This window comes from Pyxicephalus adspersus, chromosome 2 (assembly GCF_032062135.1).
Source record: "Pyxicephalus adspersus chromosome 2, UCB_Pads_2.0, whole genome shotgun sequence".
Taxonomy (NCBI): domain Eukaryota; kingdom Metazoa; phylum Chordata; class Amphibia; order Anura; family Pyxicephalidae; genus Pyxicephalus; species Pyxicephalus adspersus.
In genome coordinates this window covers 51,663,717-51,678,995 of record NC_092859.1, presented here as the reverse complement: position 1 = coordinate 51,678,995, position 15,279 = coordinate 51,663,717, and the positions used below count along the sequence as shown (strand labels likewise).

The 15,279-nt window shown below is 39.7% G+C and overlaps 1 protein-coding gene across 1 annotated transcript in view; it reads left to right on the top strand.

The window, feature by feature from the left end:
* Nucleotides 1-2,897, top strand: part of SLC4A9 (solute carrier family 4 member 9) — a 90,769-nt gene extending 87,872 nt beyond the window's left edge. The window contains exons 21-22 of the mRNA XM_072400772.1: nt 287-370; nt 2,640-2,897. Coding sequence (XP_072256873.1) covers nt 287-340 — 54 coding nt within the window. The 3' untranslated portion in view covers nt 341-370; nt 2,640-2,897. The remainder of the gene's footprint in view (nt 1-286; nt 371-2,639) is intronic.
* The last annotated feature ends 12,382 nt before the right edge of the window (nt 2,898-15,279 follow it).

Sequence of the window (15,279 nt, the reverse complement as noted above, 5' to 3'; positions counted from 1 at the left end):
TAGGCTTGATTTAGGCACCTGTTTCTGATGACAAGGAGTAATTGCTCTACTACCGTCCACCACTGATGTGCCACCACCACAATCATCAACAGAACAGTGGTGAACCTAATGTGTACATGTGTTTAAATCACATTTTATTTGTGTATTTGTTCTAGGTCTCAAATTATGTGTTCAGATATTTATTTTACTTTTTTTGAATCATTTTATTTTTACTTTATTCTTAGTTTTTAGTTATATGTTTATTTCTCTGAAAGTTGTGACAAACATTTCTTCTGTTGCATTGCAGTCTGAGCTAAAGTATCAAGAAAAAGTACCAGAAATCAACATTTCAGTAAATTAGAACTGTTGGATGAAAACTGGAATATATTTGGTAAGACACCTGATATACCAAATAGGTTTTATGATTTTTTTCCCTGGGGGGGTGATTGATTACAGAATGTTTTTCAGAACCAAAGCCAATTATAGTACTAATAATAATACTATTATATATAACATTTTATCTGTAAAATATTCAGTAATATATGGGATGCTCAAATAATATTTAATTACATAAAGAGGCTGTGGCCAAAATTTTCTGGACAAACTTAACAGTAGGTAAAGCTGCTAGTTCTAGGCAGTAGTAAGAAACAACGATATGTACAGATGGCCAGGTTGCGACTTTGCAGATCGTTTCCAGCAGTATATAGCCAAACGCCATCCAGGAGGGGGATATATTTCAAGTGGATAAAACCATGACCCCTGTAGGTATTTTCAACGCTTTAGCTCTGTAAGCCTAATAGGTGGTTTGGGCAATCCATGAAGTAATGGGCTTGCTTTATTAAAGCTCTTCAAGGCTGAAGAAGATACACTTTCATCAGTGAGACTGGGTGATCCAGCAAACCTGGAATGGATTTCTTCTGGAAGTAATTTGCTATTTGTTAGCAAATGTTTGCAGTCCTGGACCAGATCTGTTTCAGGTGTGCTGGATCACCCAGCTTCACTGATGAACGTGTATCTTCTGCAGCCCTGAAGAGCTTTAATAAATCAGGCCCTATAACTCTGCCTCAGACTCTGATCCCCATGCTTCTTTCCCTGGCTGTCTCCTGAAAGAAAAATGAAGAGATGCTCAGTGTCTTATATTGTTGCTAATGCCTGAAGGTACTTGTTAGGGATGCTCCCCCTGGCGTGTGACGCTGAATGACCTGGGGTGTGGAGTCTAAGTGTCTCCCGGTCTTCACCAGTGCTCTCTGTAAGGGATGATGGGCTGGTAACCCTAGTGGGCACTGGACTTCTTTGCTGCAGAGACAACATCTCCCCTTCACCATGAGGGGAGAGCAGAACAGAGTACAAACAGCCAAGATCAGGAGTTGGATGACAGCAAAAGGCAAGGGCTAGGCAGACTGAGGTCAGAACAGGCAGCAAGGAAACGTAGTCAAGGTCAAAGCACAGGTCAGGATTCCAAAAAGGTGCAATACGGCAGAGTATTGCTCAGCAAATCACAGGTAGCATGGCTGAGGATTCAGCATCCAAAGCCTGGAATTAAAGAGTGATGATGGTTGCAGAAGTAGTTGTGTTTTAGTAAAAAAAAAAAACAAGCTCCAAAAACAGCAGCTATACAAGCAGCTTTTGGTGGAAATTATTTGACATATTCAAGGTTAGGTTAAGAAAACCATGGACAAGATATAGCAGCTGTGTGATTGATGAGAACAGAGGTAAGGATAAAGAAGTTGTTGTTCAGCAATACCCACCAAAACAAAATATGTTTATGGAAGGCAAGTCTACAAAATAAATTTGCAGGTCTCTGACAGTTGAAGCTGGCTGATTCCTCTGACTCCAGCAAATTGCTGAGAGCTTCAGGGCATGAGGCTTTAGTTCATCAGGGGTCACTTCTATGAGCTATTTTATACTTGTTTTTGATGATAGTGAATCTTCAAGTATGTTCTGTAAAAATGTGAAATAGACTCCCTCATGAATTAGCATTAGTAAGATTGATTGATTGTTTCAAGAAAAAGTTGGGTGCACAGAATATAAATTGGTATCACATTTTAGAAGGAATGTAATATTTTGCATGTAGTGGTGGCAGAGAACAACTCATAACAATGGGCATGTTTGAGGTTTGCCTAGAGTTCAGTGTTATCACAGGTATAGTTGTTTTGATTTCTATAAGTCTAATTGTTTTGATTTGATAAGTGGGAGAAATAAAGGTTTGCTTGCATACTAGAATATACAACATAGACAGGCAAGATGACTATCCTCCCCCTCCTTCTCAGAGTTTTTATCTCTGAAACAACTAAAAACTGTAGGATGCTGAGCTGTGAGAGTATTGGTCAGAGGCTAGCATAGACTTTGACTCCTTATCCTGGTATGCTATACAAGGGGAGGAGAGGGAAGTTGGGGGTACTTTAAGGTTCTGAGTATAGTTTTAACATATGCATGGTTAGCCTTACTGTATACTGTATCAAGGCAATATGTGTGTGCTTTAGCAAACTGCAAATACCCCAAACATTTAATGCTATATCTATATTGAGTGAAGGAAAATAGTGGCTTATTTTCCCACCAAACATGAAATAACTTTGACCTCTTTTTGCATTTAATGGTTATTTCACATGTTCCTATTGCTTGTATTATATATCTGATTTAATGTTTTTTGTGTTTTTCAGTGTGATCAAAGAAGCTATATGAAGGATCAATTCCACAGGACTAAATGCTTGATGTGTTTAAATTTTGATATTGAAGCATTTTATATTGCTGATTATTTATTATGAACAAAAAGCTACCACTACACTGAAAACAATACTTATTTCAAATATATTTTGCCCTAATATTAATTTAAAATTATTATCTTCAAAGTTTTTGTTACTGTGCTTGTTATTTTGGTAAAGCGCTACTGAATTTTCCAATAAAACTGAATTATGTCCCTTTCTAGTCTTTTTATATATACTTGTTTACAACATTTTGTGCAGTTCAAGCTCTGTAATGCAAGCAAAAACTAGGGTTCATGGGTGCCAATTCTAGCCAAAAGAAAAGTAGAAGAGACAGGAAATTGGTCTAAATATACTCATAGGGAAATTCTATATAATGTTCTAATTACTTATGATTTACATTTTGCTGCTGTTGCATAGATATATCTCTGAGGCCTTTCAGAAGAGAGATTAACATTTATCACATTTTCTATGGTCCAGCTCTTCACCTCCAACCACTAGTCCCTCATTCTGTCCAAAACCAATAAGGTTAGGATACTGTATCTGCATGTAATGTTATAGTTTTCAGCAGGAATAAGAAATCAGACAATTTTTTACCTGCCTTTACACAAGTTTCCCTTCCTGGTGCATCTTCATGACAGCATAGATGAGTTCTGCCCCTCGAACCCAGTAGGACTACATAGCTATACATTTTTTGAAGGTTGTACTCACTTTATTCACAGTAATTATCATCATAAGGGTGGGAATAGTGTACACTGCCATTAAGAAGCACCAAATGCGGAAAATTATAGAAAGATTAATATACAATTTTCTGTTTTCCTTTGTGGTGCATTATTCGCATGACAGGTTTACAGTTTAAGACATTTTATTAATCTATTCAACACTAGTGTTCTAGTTGAATGCATCTTCAATTCTTTTAAAATTAGGAGATTTTAAAAAAATGTACATTTTCTTTTTTTATTTTACTAGCTGGGTGGCTAGAGTGCATGTTGACTCTGCTTGGCCTCTCTTTTTTTCATTTGGTACTACAAACAATCAGTAATTCCAAACAAGCTGACATGTCTAAATACACCCTCAATACTCTTCCCACATTCAGTGGATATGGAGAGTGCAAGTTAGTGAGAAGGTAAGGCATGGCAACTTCCTGATCAAAGTAAAAGATAGACAACTTGATTAGGAGACGTTGCAGACACCAACTAACTATTTGTATAGGTAATGGCCTCTAGAAATATTATCATTAACATAATATTCTACTAATAATTAACTACTGATACATCTCACTTAGGGGAGATTGTTTTTTTTGATGCTTTGATTTTCAGGTATGTTTTCAGGACCTCCACAACTAATGACTTTGTTCCTAATTTGCCCTTGGTCATTTCTGACAGTGTTGAGACATGGACTTTCAATGTACTGGAGCTTAGAACTTTCTCTAAGCCTGACTGGAGATACTCCAGGATTTGGGTCAGTTGTGGAGATGTAAGTGAGGGAGGCTCTCCTCCCTGAAAAATAAATATACTTTTCCCAAAATCTTTGCTACATCTGGTTTGATTTTTTTTTCTGGCTTTCATTATGGTAGCAACAACAAAAGTTGTAACGTCTCGTTCTCTCAACTTCCACTAGGTCAATAGATATGCTGTAACTGGAATCTGGATAGGCTAGCTTCCAAGCTCAGTTGTAGTAAGCTTGAAAATCAAGGCCTCCTGAGCCTGTAGGGAATGATTGCTATTACTATTACAGGTTTCATCATGAGAAACTGGGGTTTTAAAAGAATCAAAGGGAAGTTGTAGCCTAAGCGGAATGACCAGGGATGATGTAAGAAGTTCACCCATTCTTCCATTGGAAAGGAAATTCTAGCTACCCTTGTCAAGGAGTGCGCTTGGCAGAGTATCTCTGCCTAGGATGGTACCATTCTGTGCTGTGGACTTATCCACTTCCAAACTGTGCCCAAACAAGTGTCTGTGGGTGTGCTACATCATGAGACCATAACTTTGCTTGTTTTTCTGCAGGCCTTGAACCTGCCATGGCTTCATCAACACACTCCAGTGCCTTATTAGTCTACTCCCGGGGTATTGGCCTGGGGTCCCTTGTGTCACTCCAAATGTATCCTTAAGCTCACACATCTTGGCCTCTCCACCCCTGAAGTTGCTCTGTCCATCCCAAGTCAGTATATGGATTTCCAGGATGTTTTTTCCAAGTGCATCTGAGCAGCTACCTCTCCACTGGTCCTACAATTGTGCAAATGACCAGGGTCAGTTTTCCTGAGACCAAGGCGATGAGCAATTACATCAAGGAAAATCTGCAGAGGGGATCTATATGTCCTCTTCCAGCCATTTATTAATAAATGAGGTCTGAAAGCTATCACCATCAAAAACCGTTAGCCACTGCCTTTGTCTTTACCAAACTAGACCTCGGGGGGGAATATAACCTAATTCAAATCGAGGGGAACGAATGAAAGGCACCATTTAATACCAGAAAAGGGCATAATGCCCTTTGGTCTTTGTAATGCCCCAGCTGTTTTCGAAACTTTATAAATGATGTGTTTTATGACCTTTTATACATCTGCGTAGTCATTTATTTTGATGACATTCTGATTTTTTTCTCCAGATTCGCCCACCCACAGACAACATGTCTGTGTGAGAAGGGTACTGCGGTCTTCAGCCTACACAGCTCTTCCTGGAATTTACCAACTATTACCATCAGTTTATCAGGAATTACTCCACACCATCACTGCACGGGATGCTGACCCTATAAAAACTGGCCTTCTGAGGCTATTGAGGCTTTTCATATCCTGAAACAAGCTTTTCTTTCTGGCCCAGCTCTTGTTCGGCCAGATGTTACCAAGTCCATCTCTTTTTCTCTTTTGAGGTTGATGTCCCCTCTGTCGTAGTGGGAGCTATCGTCTTTCAGACCCCCACTGGAGCCAGACGCCCTTCAGCATTCTTTTATAAAAAGTTTTTCCAGCAGAAAATAACTATTTCATTGGAGACAGGGAACTTCTTTTGGAGGGTTCCTCTCACAAGATCACTATTTTTACAGATCATAAAAACCTCCAGTATCTGCAGTCTGCTCGTTGCCTCAAACCCTGGCAAGCCCGTTGGTCTTGTTCTTTTCTCATTTTGGTTTTGTGATTATCTTTAAACCTGATTCCACCAACTCCCGAGCTGACGCACTTTCTCACTCTTTTGATCCCCATCATCCCATCGACATGTATTTAAGCTTGGACCTCGGTTCAGGAATCACCCATACCTCCATGTAAAACCAATATCTTCGAGCCCTGGTATCCAGGGCCCACCATGATGACTTGGTAGCTCTGCTACCATGGGCAGTGTTCCCCCATAAAACCCATTGTCAGGAATGCGCATAGACTTTCCATCATGCTCAGCAACAATCCACTTACCATCAGGCTGAGGAGGGGCCGTCACATAATCAATCTGTTACCCCTTGCCAAACCCACAACCACAGGTAGACTGCGTCCACGTGCTTAGACGGAAGCACGCACCGTTACCCTTGACAACCGCAGTTATGATTTCTGCTTTTTTATTACTGTCTGTGTCACCTGCTGCCAATCCTGACAAGGGAGTCTCAGAAATCACAATGTTTATAGTAGCGTTTTCAGCATTCACTTGGAGTATAGTGTTTAATAAGTGAAAACATAAGAAACACAGTGCATAAACAAATACAGAAAAATAAAGACTAATCACAGAAGGATAACAGAACAATAGCAACATGGTAAAATAAAAGGTAAATACTGTAAATATATATACTTAAGTAGAGTTGGTTTGCCTTGGTCCAGTTTATTCTATCAAGTCCAAGTTATTAGTCACGGGGCTCCCTGCAGTGCTCAATGTGTCAGTGCCGTTGTCCTTAGCAACAAGATGGTATTAGTGAGAGCTCCCTCTGCTAGACTTACATGGCTTTTTCTATGCCAACCACAGAGGTGGGACTAATAAAACAATCCAATGACAGCAGGGTGAGGGCTCTCTGAGGGGCTGTGTCCACATGGATTACAATTCTCTATGGACATACGCAATATGCCCTTGTTCTAGCCATTACAAATAATTTCTTAAATTCAGGTTTTATGAAATGCCAACCCCCAGATTATTAATTACAACAAAATAGTTCACAGAGACCAAGAGATCAATCAGGGGCCACTTTACTAGCATTTGTATGTTTCTGTAGCATCTGAGTTTTATGACGCCTGGAGACACAAAACTCCAACTTTCACAATGCGTGTTGGAAACTAGAGGGGGGCCACCCAGTCGATCCTCCCCTTGTAGGCCATTCGACTTTCGTCTATACTTATGTCTCGTTTTGGCTGTTTTAGCTGTTTTTGAAGTTGCTTAGGATCTTCTGATAGACCTCCCAAATTTTCTTGAGTTTAGGTGCAGGATGAGTGATCTCATCAATAGTGTCATTTTTTGAAAAATGTAAGTATTTCATTATCAAGCCAAATCTATATTCTTACATGAGGTGGCAAAAAAAGGTGTAGCAATCACTTTATTCGTGGACCAATAACCCAATAACCTAGGCCCAGAAAAAGCCAGATGTCCTTTTTGGTCACAGGTTCCCGCTTTTTGCTTCTTGAAAACCTCCTGTGTGTAGCAGCTTATTGTTGCTCAGCATACCTGTTGGTTTCCTCAACTATTTTCTGAATGACTTTGTCATTTAATAAAAAACTCCAAGTACGCCAAGAGTTTGTGTTCCACCTCTACCTTCAGGCCAGGTGCCCCAGGAAATGGGAATCTTGGGGGCACTGGCTGGGCCCAACTAATGTCAATCGAGCACCAAGTGCGAACATCACTAACCCCAATGATAGTATCTTCGCTGTCACTTTCGGTGTCCGATGAAAGGTCTCCAGGCGAATCACTGTCGCTTGACTCCACTAGTGATTCCAAGTCGCTGTCTTCCAAAACAGCTTGAGTTGAGAGACGCTTTTTGGAAGCCATGGCAGAGGTCAAGGCAGGCGGTAGACAGGGATGTGGTCAAAGGTAAGGGGGAAGTCAGGCAGGGGGCAGGCAGAGACGTGGTCAAAGGTCCAGGCAGAGGTCAGGGCAGGTGGCAGGCAGAGATGAGGTCAAAGGTTAGGCAAAGGTCAGGGCAGGTGGCAGGCAGAAAAGTGGTCAAAGGTCAGGTAGAGGTCAGGGCAGGTGGCAGGCAGAAAAGTGGTCAAAGGTCATGCAAAGATCAGTAAAGGTAATGGCACACAGGCAGGGCACTATACCAATCACTGTAGCAATCCAGAATTATAATGAATATTTTGTCTTGGATTCAATACCGTTATTTTTTATTGAATCCAATACAAAATAATTTAAAATTCTCACCACGCCCCCTCGCCACAGCTGCACGTCATCGGGAACTGCCGGGGAACACCAGCGCAGGGGACCGATCGGAGGAAGAGGAAACAGAGGATAGGAGAGGACGGGCAGGACACTGGGAATGGCAGCGGGACCAAGTAAGGCTTCATTATTTTTTTAGCTACCTGTGTGGCTCGTGGTCACCGCTATTAGCTGTATTTTTTTACCCCAAGCCACACTCCGGGTTGCCGCTCAGGAGGTTAAATGGAGATCCGACATTAGTGTTATCCCCAATATCACATCCATGCAATCACCAGCACCAAAGAGTGACGATTCTTCGTTGGCAAACAACCTTGACTCCGTCTCCTATACCCTGTTCTTCTGAAGTACCTGCACTCAGTGCCCTGCAGAGGGAATATAATTGTATTTGGTCCTCAACCTCTGATCACCAAAATCAGTCAGCTATTCGTTACAAGAAGTTTGCTGATCAGCATTACCGCAAGATGCCTCTTTTCCAACTTTGGGATAAAGTCTGGCTCTCCATAAAGACTATTCATTGCAAGGTTCCTTCTCTGATCTTTGCTCTATATTTCATTGGACCTTATGTAATTTCAGCTAAGATAAACCCAATTTGTTATGAGTTACACCTTTCCCCACCTCTCAAGTTACCCAAATATTTCTATGTATCTCTGCCTAAGCTATTGCTCCTGAATCGCTTTTCTCATTCCTCACCGTTGGCTATTCCTGCACCTAACTCTTCTAAGGAATATGAAGTCCATAAAATTCTAAATTCCAAAAAGCTAATGTACCTTATTGACTGGCAAGCTTTTGGCCCAGAGAAGAGATTGTCTTCTCCCCTTCTTGTCAAGAGCTTCTGTCTTCCCGCTCCTCTTAAATCTGGACCTCGACAGGTGGAGAGGCCCCTTAAAAAGAAGAGGGTAATTCCTACTAAATGCAACAATAAGGAGGCTTGATAATATAGGAAGAGATCAAGGAGACGTGAGCCTTCAGGGATCTATGGACCATGTGAAGTTGTCCTGCCTTGCAAATAAAAGCTTAGAAGAGTTTATGGATCTTAACCCCCCTAGCATTCGAATTCTGTCTGTATTTTCACGCAAAAAGCGTTACATTTTTTTGCATGAAAATTTATTTTACAATGTAGGCCTAAAATTCATAGGCATAACTCACCGATATTTGTCCAATATTTAATACATTTAATATTAAACTTTAAATAAAAACACCAAAATCAGTTAAAAAAAAAAAAAATAGTGAAACCTGTAATATAACTGTACAGTAGCATATAATATAGTCGCCGGAAGAAGATCGAAGAAGGAGGATGTGTGCCAAGGACCTGGATGGATGAGCATGATGCTGGGGGATGCCAAAGAAATAGGGGAGGGGGGTTTTTTTATTGTTTTTTTAGCGATCCTGAGTGTGAGTTGGGATTTTTCAGGTAAAATCCACCCTGAGTTACACTGGGGAATACCGCTAGGGAGTTGAGGAAGGATGTGGGTGGAGGGAAATTTGGATTGTTTGAAGAAAAAAAAATCTAGTTTGTGGGTGTTAATCTTGGTGAATCAGGATAGGGGCAGGTGTTCATAGTTCAAAAGGGTAGTTTTAATTTCTTGTAATACTAGCTGTTTACCCGGGTTGCCCGGGTATTTATTTATTGCAATCTTAAATTATACAGGAAAAGGAATCAAATAAAGCTATAGTGATTTTCTTGTCTAAGGTGTTGTTTCATTTTTTTGCCTTTGATTGCACTCGGCCAATTACCTTATGTTTTCTCGAAGGCATTATTACAGGCCAGAAATTTGTAAGAGAGTCCAAAAAAAAGTATGTAAAAATATAAACAAAAGGCACACTGTCACTGAGCAATACATATGCACATACATACATACATACAAGCAAATATACCTCTGACATATACCACAGTGGTGTCATATGTCTAGCAATTTTGGTTTAAATGTCTTGATGCGTTTCCGAGTGATGGTGGAAAATAGCAAGTTTGGTTGAAATGTCTCCATGCGTTACCTGGTGATGACATACATACATACATACATACATACAAATATAGCTCTGACATATAGCACAGTACTGTATAAAGATGACTGGTGCACTTACATGTCATATGTATAGCAAGTATATTTTTATATATAGATTTATATAGCTCTAACATATACCATAGTGCTGTACAATGAAACACTGAGCTAGACTCATCAGTCTCTGTACAGAGGAGCTGACGCTTTAATGTCCCCCCACAGTCACACACTATTGTTATACATTTATATACCTCTGACATATACCACAGCACAGGTCAGCTGTGTCATTTGTCTAGCAAGTTTGGTTTAAATGTCTCTATGCATTGCCTAGTGATGGTGGAACATAGAAAGTTTGGTTGACATGTCTTCATGCATTTCCTAGCGATCACCAAATATAGTTTTGACATATAGCACAGCACTCAGTGGTGCACTCACATGAGTCTCAGTCATATGTATAGCAAGTTTGGTTGAAGTGTCCCCATGCATTTTCAAGTGATGGTGGAACATATACACATACATACAATTTTATGATTACACAGTATTTATATAGCGCCATCATATTACACAGCACTGTACAAAGTCCATAGTCATGTCACTAGCTGTCCCTCAAAGGGGCTCACAATCTAATGTCCCTACTATAGTCATATGTCAATAACACAAGCTAAGGAAAAATTTTGGGGGAAAGCCAATAGCTGCATGTTTTTGGAATGTGGAAGGAAACCCATGCAAACACAGGGAGAACCTGCAAACTCCATACAGATAGTGTCCTGGCCGAGATTCGACCCTGAGATCTACTGCTGCAAAGGCCAGAGTGCTACCTCTGAGCCACAATGGTTGCAATGTCTCCACGTGTTTTTGAGTGATGGTGGAACATACATACATACACACACACACACACACACACACACACACACACACACATACTTACATCCAATTTTATATATATAGATGTGGGTTCTGAAGGGATATGGACATCTAAATATTTAAGTGTCAAAGTCAGAAGGGAGTATTGTCATGGAGTAGGGGCAAACTGCAAAGAGAGGAGAGAAACCTTGAGCAGTTCAGACTGATATTACCTTTAAAGTTAATGAGAAACTAAATTTCTCTAATTCCTTGAAAATATTGAAATATGAAGTGATATGATAGGGGAGGAGTGTATAACAGAAGGTCATCGGCAAAGAGCGATCGCTAATAATAAAAATCCTTTATATGTAGTCCTTTGATATCTGCTTTGGAACAATTGGCTACTGCTAGGTGTACATGGATAATAGGGTGGATAAAGTTCTATTGACTTTTACATGTACTGTAGGGGTTGTATAAAGGTCAAGCGATCCAGGTTAGCAAGTTTGGCCAAGCCCAATTTAGGTTAGGGCTGAGTGCATGAAGGACTGAATCACTAGATCACCTTGAGAGGGGTTTCCTACTCACTGAGCAGATAGTTAATGGGATAGATTTGAAAGACCGAGAGGTTAATCAGGATGAACATGTATGGAGCTGGGTTACTGTAGTTAGAGGGAGTGGTAGGGGCTCCCAGAAATGAAGGCCAGCCCTGTGTTTGAGAACCCTAAAAAATTTGCAAAGCTATTTGAAGATGTGCATGTGGAAAACACGGTGGTGGCATCCCTAGATGTTTCTGCTAGCTCTAACAGCCAGGAAAGCAGCCCATCTAGTAGGTGTGGCGAAGGCAATGAATTAGGAAGTAGACAATTGGTTGTCATAGGGTATCATAGGATCAGGAGGACTGATAGAATAGTTTGTCATCTGGATCCCTTAAACTAATTACTTTGTCTGCCTGGTGCCAGGGTAAACCATAGGGGTGGACTGGGCATGACCCAGCTGTCCATGTTGGAACCAATGACAGGATATATGGAAGATAGAGAATCCATAGAAATCAGTTTAAAGAAAATTTGAAGGGAAGGGCCTCCAAGGTTATATTCGCTGGAATATTGCCTGTGCTATGCGCAACACAGGAAAGGCAGCGGGAACTTAGACAGCTAAACGCATGGCTTAAGTCTTGATGTAAAAGGGAAGGGTTTAGGTTCTTAGAGCACTGGGCTGACTTTTCATTGGGGTACAACCCATGTGCCACAGGGTCTGCTGGGCTAGGGGAAAGATTCATGCGAATGGTGGAGGGATATTTAAACTAGTAAAGAGAGGAAGGGACAGTCAAATAAGATGACAGAAAGCTCAGAGAGGGGTCCGTCACCAGTGGAGGGTGGCTTGGGGATAGTAGGGGGAAGAGTTATGGATAAGTATAAGGAGTTTCCTATGTTATACACAAACAGTGGATTGCACAGTATTAAATGTACTGAAAAAAAGGATTTGGCCAACACTGCTAGCAATGGTTTAAGCCCCCTAGCATTCTAATTCTGTCAGTTTTTTGATGCAAAAAGTGATCTTATTTTTTTTGCACAGAAATTTTTGTTTATATTGTGGGCCTGTAATTCTTAGGATTAACTCCCGGATATAATAATTATATTTATTTATTATAATTATAAATTATGTTATAATACATAATTATAAATAATACTTTTAAAAATAATGAAATAATAGACAACAGTGTAATCTTAAAATAAAATATAAAATTAAAAATGTACTTTTATTTTTATTTAATGTTGTGCGGTGTTTTTGTACTGTAAAACCCATTTAAAAGCAGATTACGTTGTAATCTGATTTTAAATTTCCCGCCCGGACACCCCCCCCCCCCAATACATCACCCCCGGAATTTGCTTTTGCTATTTGCTGCTCGCAATGCAGAAGTCCTGCATTGTGCTTTGCATCTCACTGCTGATGCGAGCAGCGGCTTGGCCGGGACCCGGGGTGGTATTTAAAAGCAGATTACTCGAGTGTGACTCTCAGGATTACAGTTTGGGGGGTTTAAAGAGCCTGTTCACCAATGCTAGAAGCCTGGTAAACAAAATAGTTAAAAGCCTTGATGAATGAAGAGCATTATGACTTAGTTGGTATCACTGAATCTGGGTTTGTCCTTCACATGACTCTCTCTTTCATAGAGTAAAACGAAAAGGTGGTGGTGTCTGTCTGTATGTGAGAGGTGATCTGAAAGTGAAAGAAACTGTTGATGTGATGAGGTTGAGACATTATGGGTAATACACAGTAAATTATTTGAGTCTGCTATAGGCCTCCAAGAGCTAAAGAAGAAATTGGAACTACTAGCACAGATATTAATCTCCCTGGCTGTATGATTATTTTAAAAACGTCGAAACAGTGCATTTGACATTTAAAAAAAAAACTTATTTTCTTTTAAATTTGCTGCTGGTCCCGCCCCTCAGCGTGCGCTACCCATTTGAACACATGTCGCTTGCCTGCCTGGCATCTGCATCACATGGACGCAGATGCCGGGCATTGCCAAGGGTAAACAGATGCTGGCCGACATTGATTGGGGTAATGGCACTACAGGTACAGTAGAATTGTGGAAATTTATGAATGTTAAGATAATTTTATGGCACAGTTTATGGAAGCCCCAACTGGCAATGATACTCTGCTGGATCTAGTTTTTTTTTATAACAATTCAAAGCTTATACCAAATGTGCATATAAAATAGAATCAGTGACCATAATAATAAAAAGTTGCAAACAAGAACCAAAAACAGGCAGGGCTATTCCAACACAGATTTTATCTTTTCTCCACTGACACATTCTATATATTGCTTTAAGGAAAAGCTGTATGCTTTTCTAGAAGCACAGAATATTGTTATTATCAAACAGTATTCATATAGCGCCAACATATTACGCAGCGCTGTACATTAAAGCGTACCTATACGCTAAAAATCAACTTTGGCTTAGATAACATAAGCCCAAGTTATAATCATGTGAATACTTTTTTTTTCAGCTTGCTTTGACCTTTAAACATGAAAAACGAGTTCTAGCCACACCCCCTGGTCTCTCCATTGCCTAGGCGGTGAACTTCAATCTGGGAAATGCCATCCTTGGTGGAGGTGTTTCTAATCCCCTCCCACTGGCCTAATTATGCAGATTTTTTTTTCTTTCTTTGCCTGGGACTCTCATGTCACTCAAGTGCGACTGCTCAGTCTGTAGCTGCTTCCTGCTTCTTTTCAGCTTGTGAGCTCTCGGAGCATTTATTTACTGGGCACCAGCTAGTGAGGGAGTAGAAGTGGGTGGAGAAGAAGATCAGGAGAGGAATAAAACAAAAACTTGCCAGTCACAAGCTGGCCACTGCTAAACACTTCATAAATAAATTTATATTGCATGGATACAAGCTGACCCAGCCACTGCCCCCAGGGAAGACTGACATTTTAGTGCAAGTAAGAATTGATCAATAATTGAAAGACTAGCTTTTGAGTTTAGTTCCTCTTTAAACATGGGTTGCACATGAAAGACAGATAAAGACCATAACACAAGAGGAGGAGAGTACCCTGCCCAGAAGAGCTTACAATCTAAGAGATATATTTAGGAACTCAAATCAACAAAGAATAAAAGTAAAAGACAATAATGATTGTTAGTACATATCCCCTGCAAATACAATACAATATATTAACACAATAATAACATAGACATATACACAACAAAATACAAATACAATAACCTCCTGGGCGTTTCACTGATGTCTGGATTTCTGTACCAAAAGCGGTACACTGTTTTTCATGAAATTATTTTTTTTAAATTGTAGACTTGTAACTTATAGAAATATGTCCGAACAAGGGTCTAGTAGATATCTTGAATATAATAAAGTTTGAACCCCACAATCATGTAAAAAAAAAATAACTTTAATAATAAAATTAAATAAAAAAACACAAAAATCAGCTTAAACAAGAATGCATAAATAAAAAATACTGAAAATGCAATAATTCAGTATACTGTATAGTACTATATAGAGTCCAACGTCACATACCTATAGACAAAACCACATAAATATATTTTGTATTATTTTGTATTAGATTGGATACAGGACTTTGTATTGAATCCAATACAAAACATTTGAATTTTCAGCTACGTCCCCCGCCGACGCCGAATCGCTGAGGGACGCGTACACTAACGCCGAGTACTTGCGTACTTCCATGCAAAAAGCGTTACATTTTTTGCATGGAAATTTATTTTAGATTGTAAGCTATAATTCTTAGGCATAACCCACCGAAACATGTCCAAAATTTATTAAATTTAATAAAAAACATTATACAAAAAGATCTAAAAAAAAAAGTGTGTAATGTAATGTAACTGTACAGTAGCCTATATAATATATATATAATAAAATTATATATTAATTATATAAAGATTTCTTTGTATT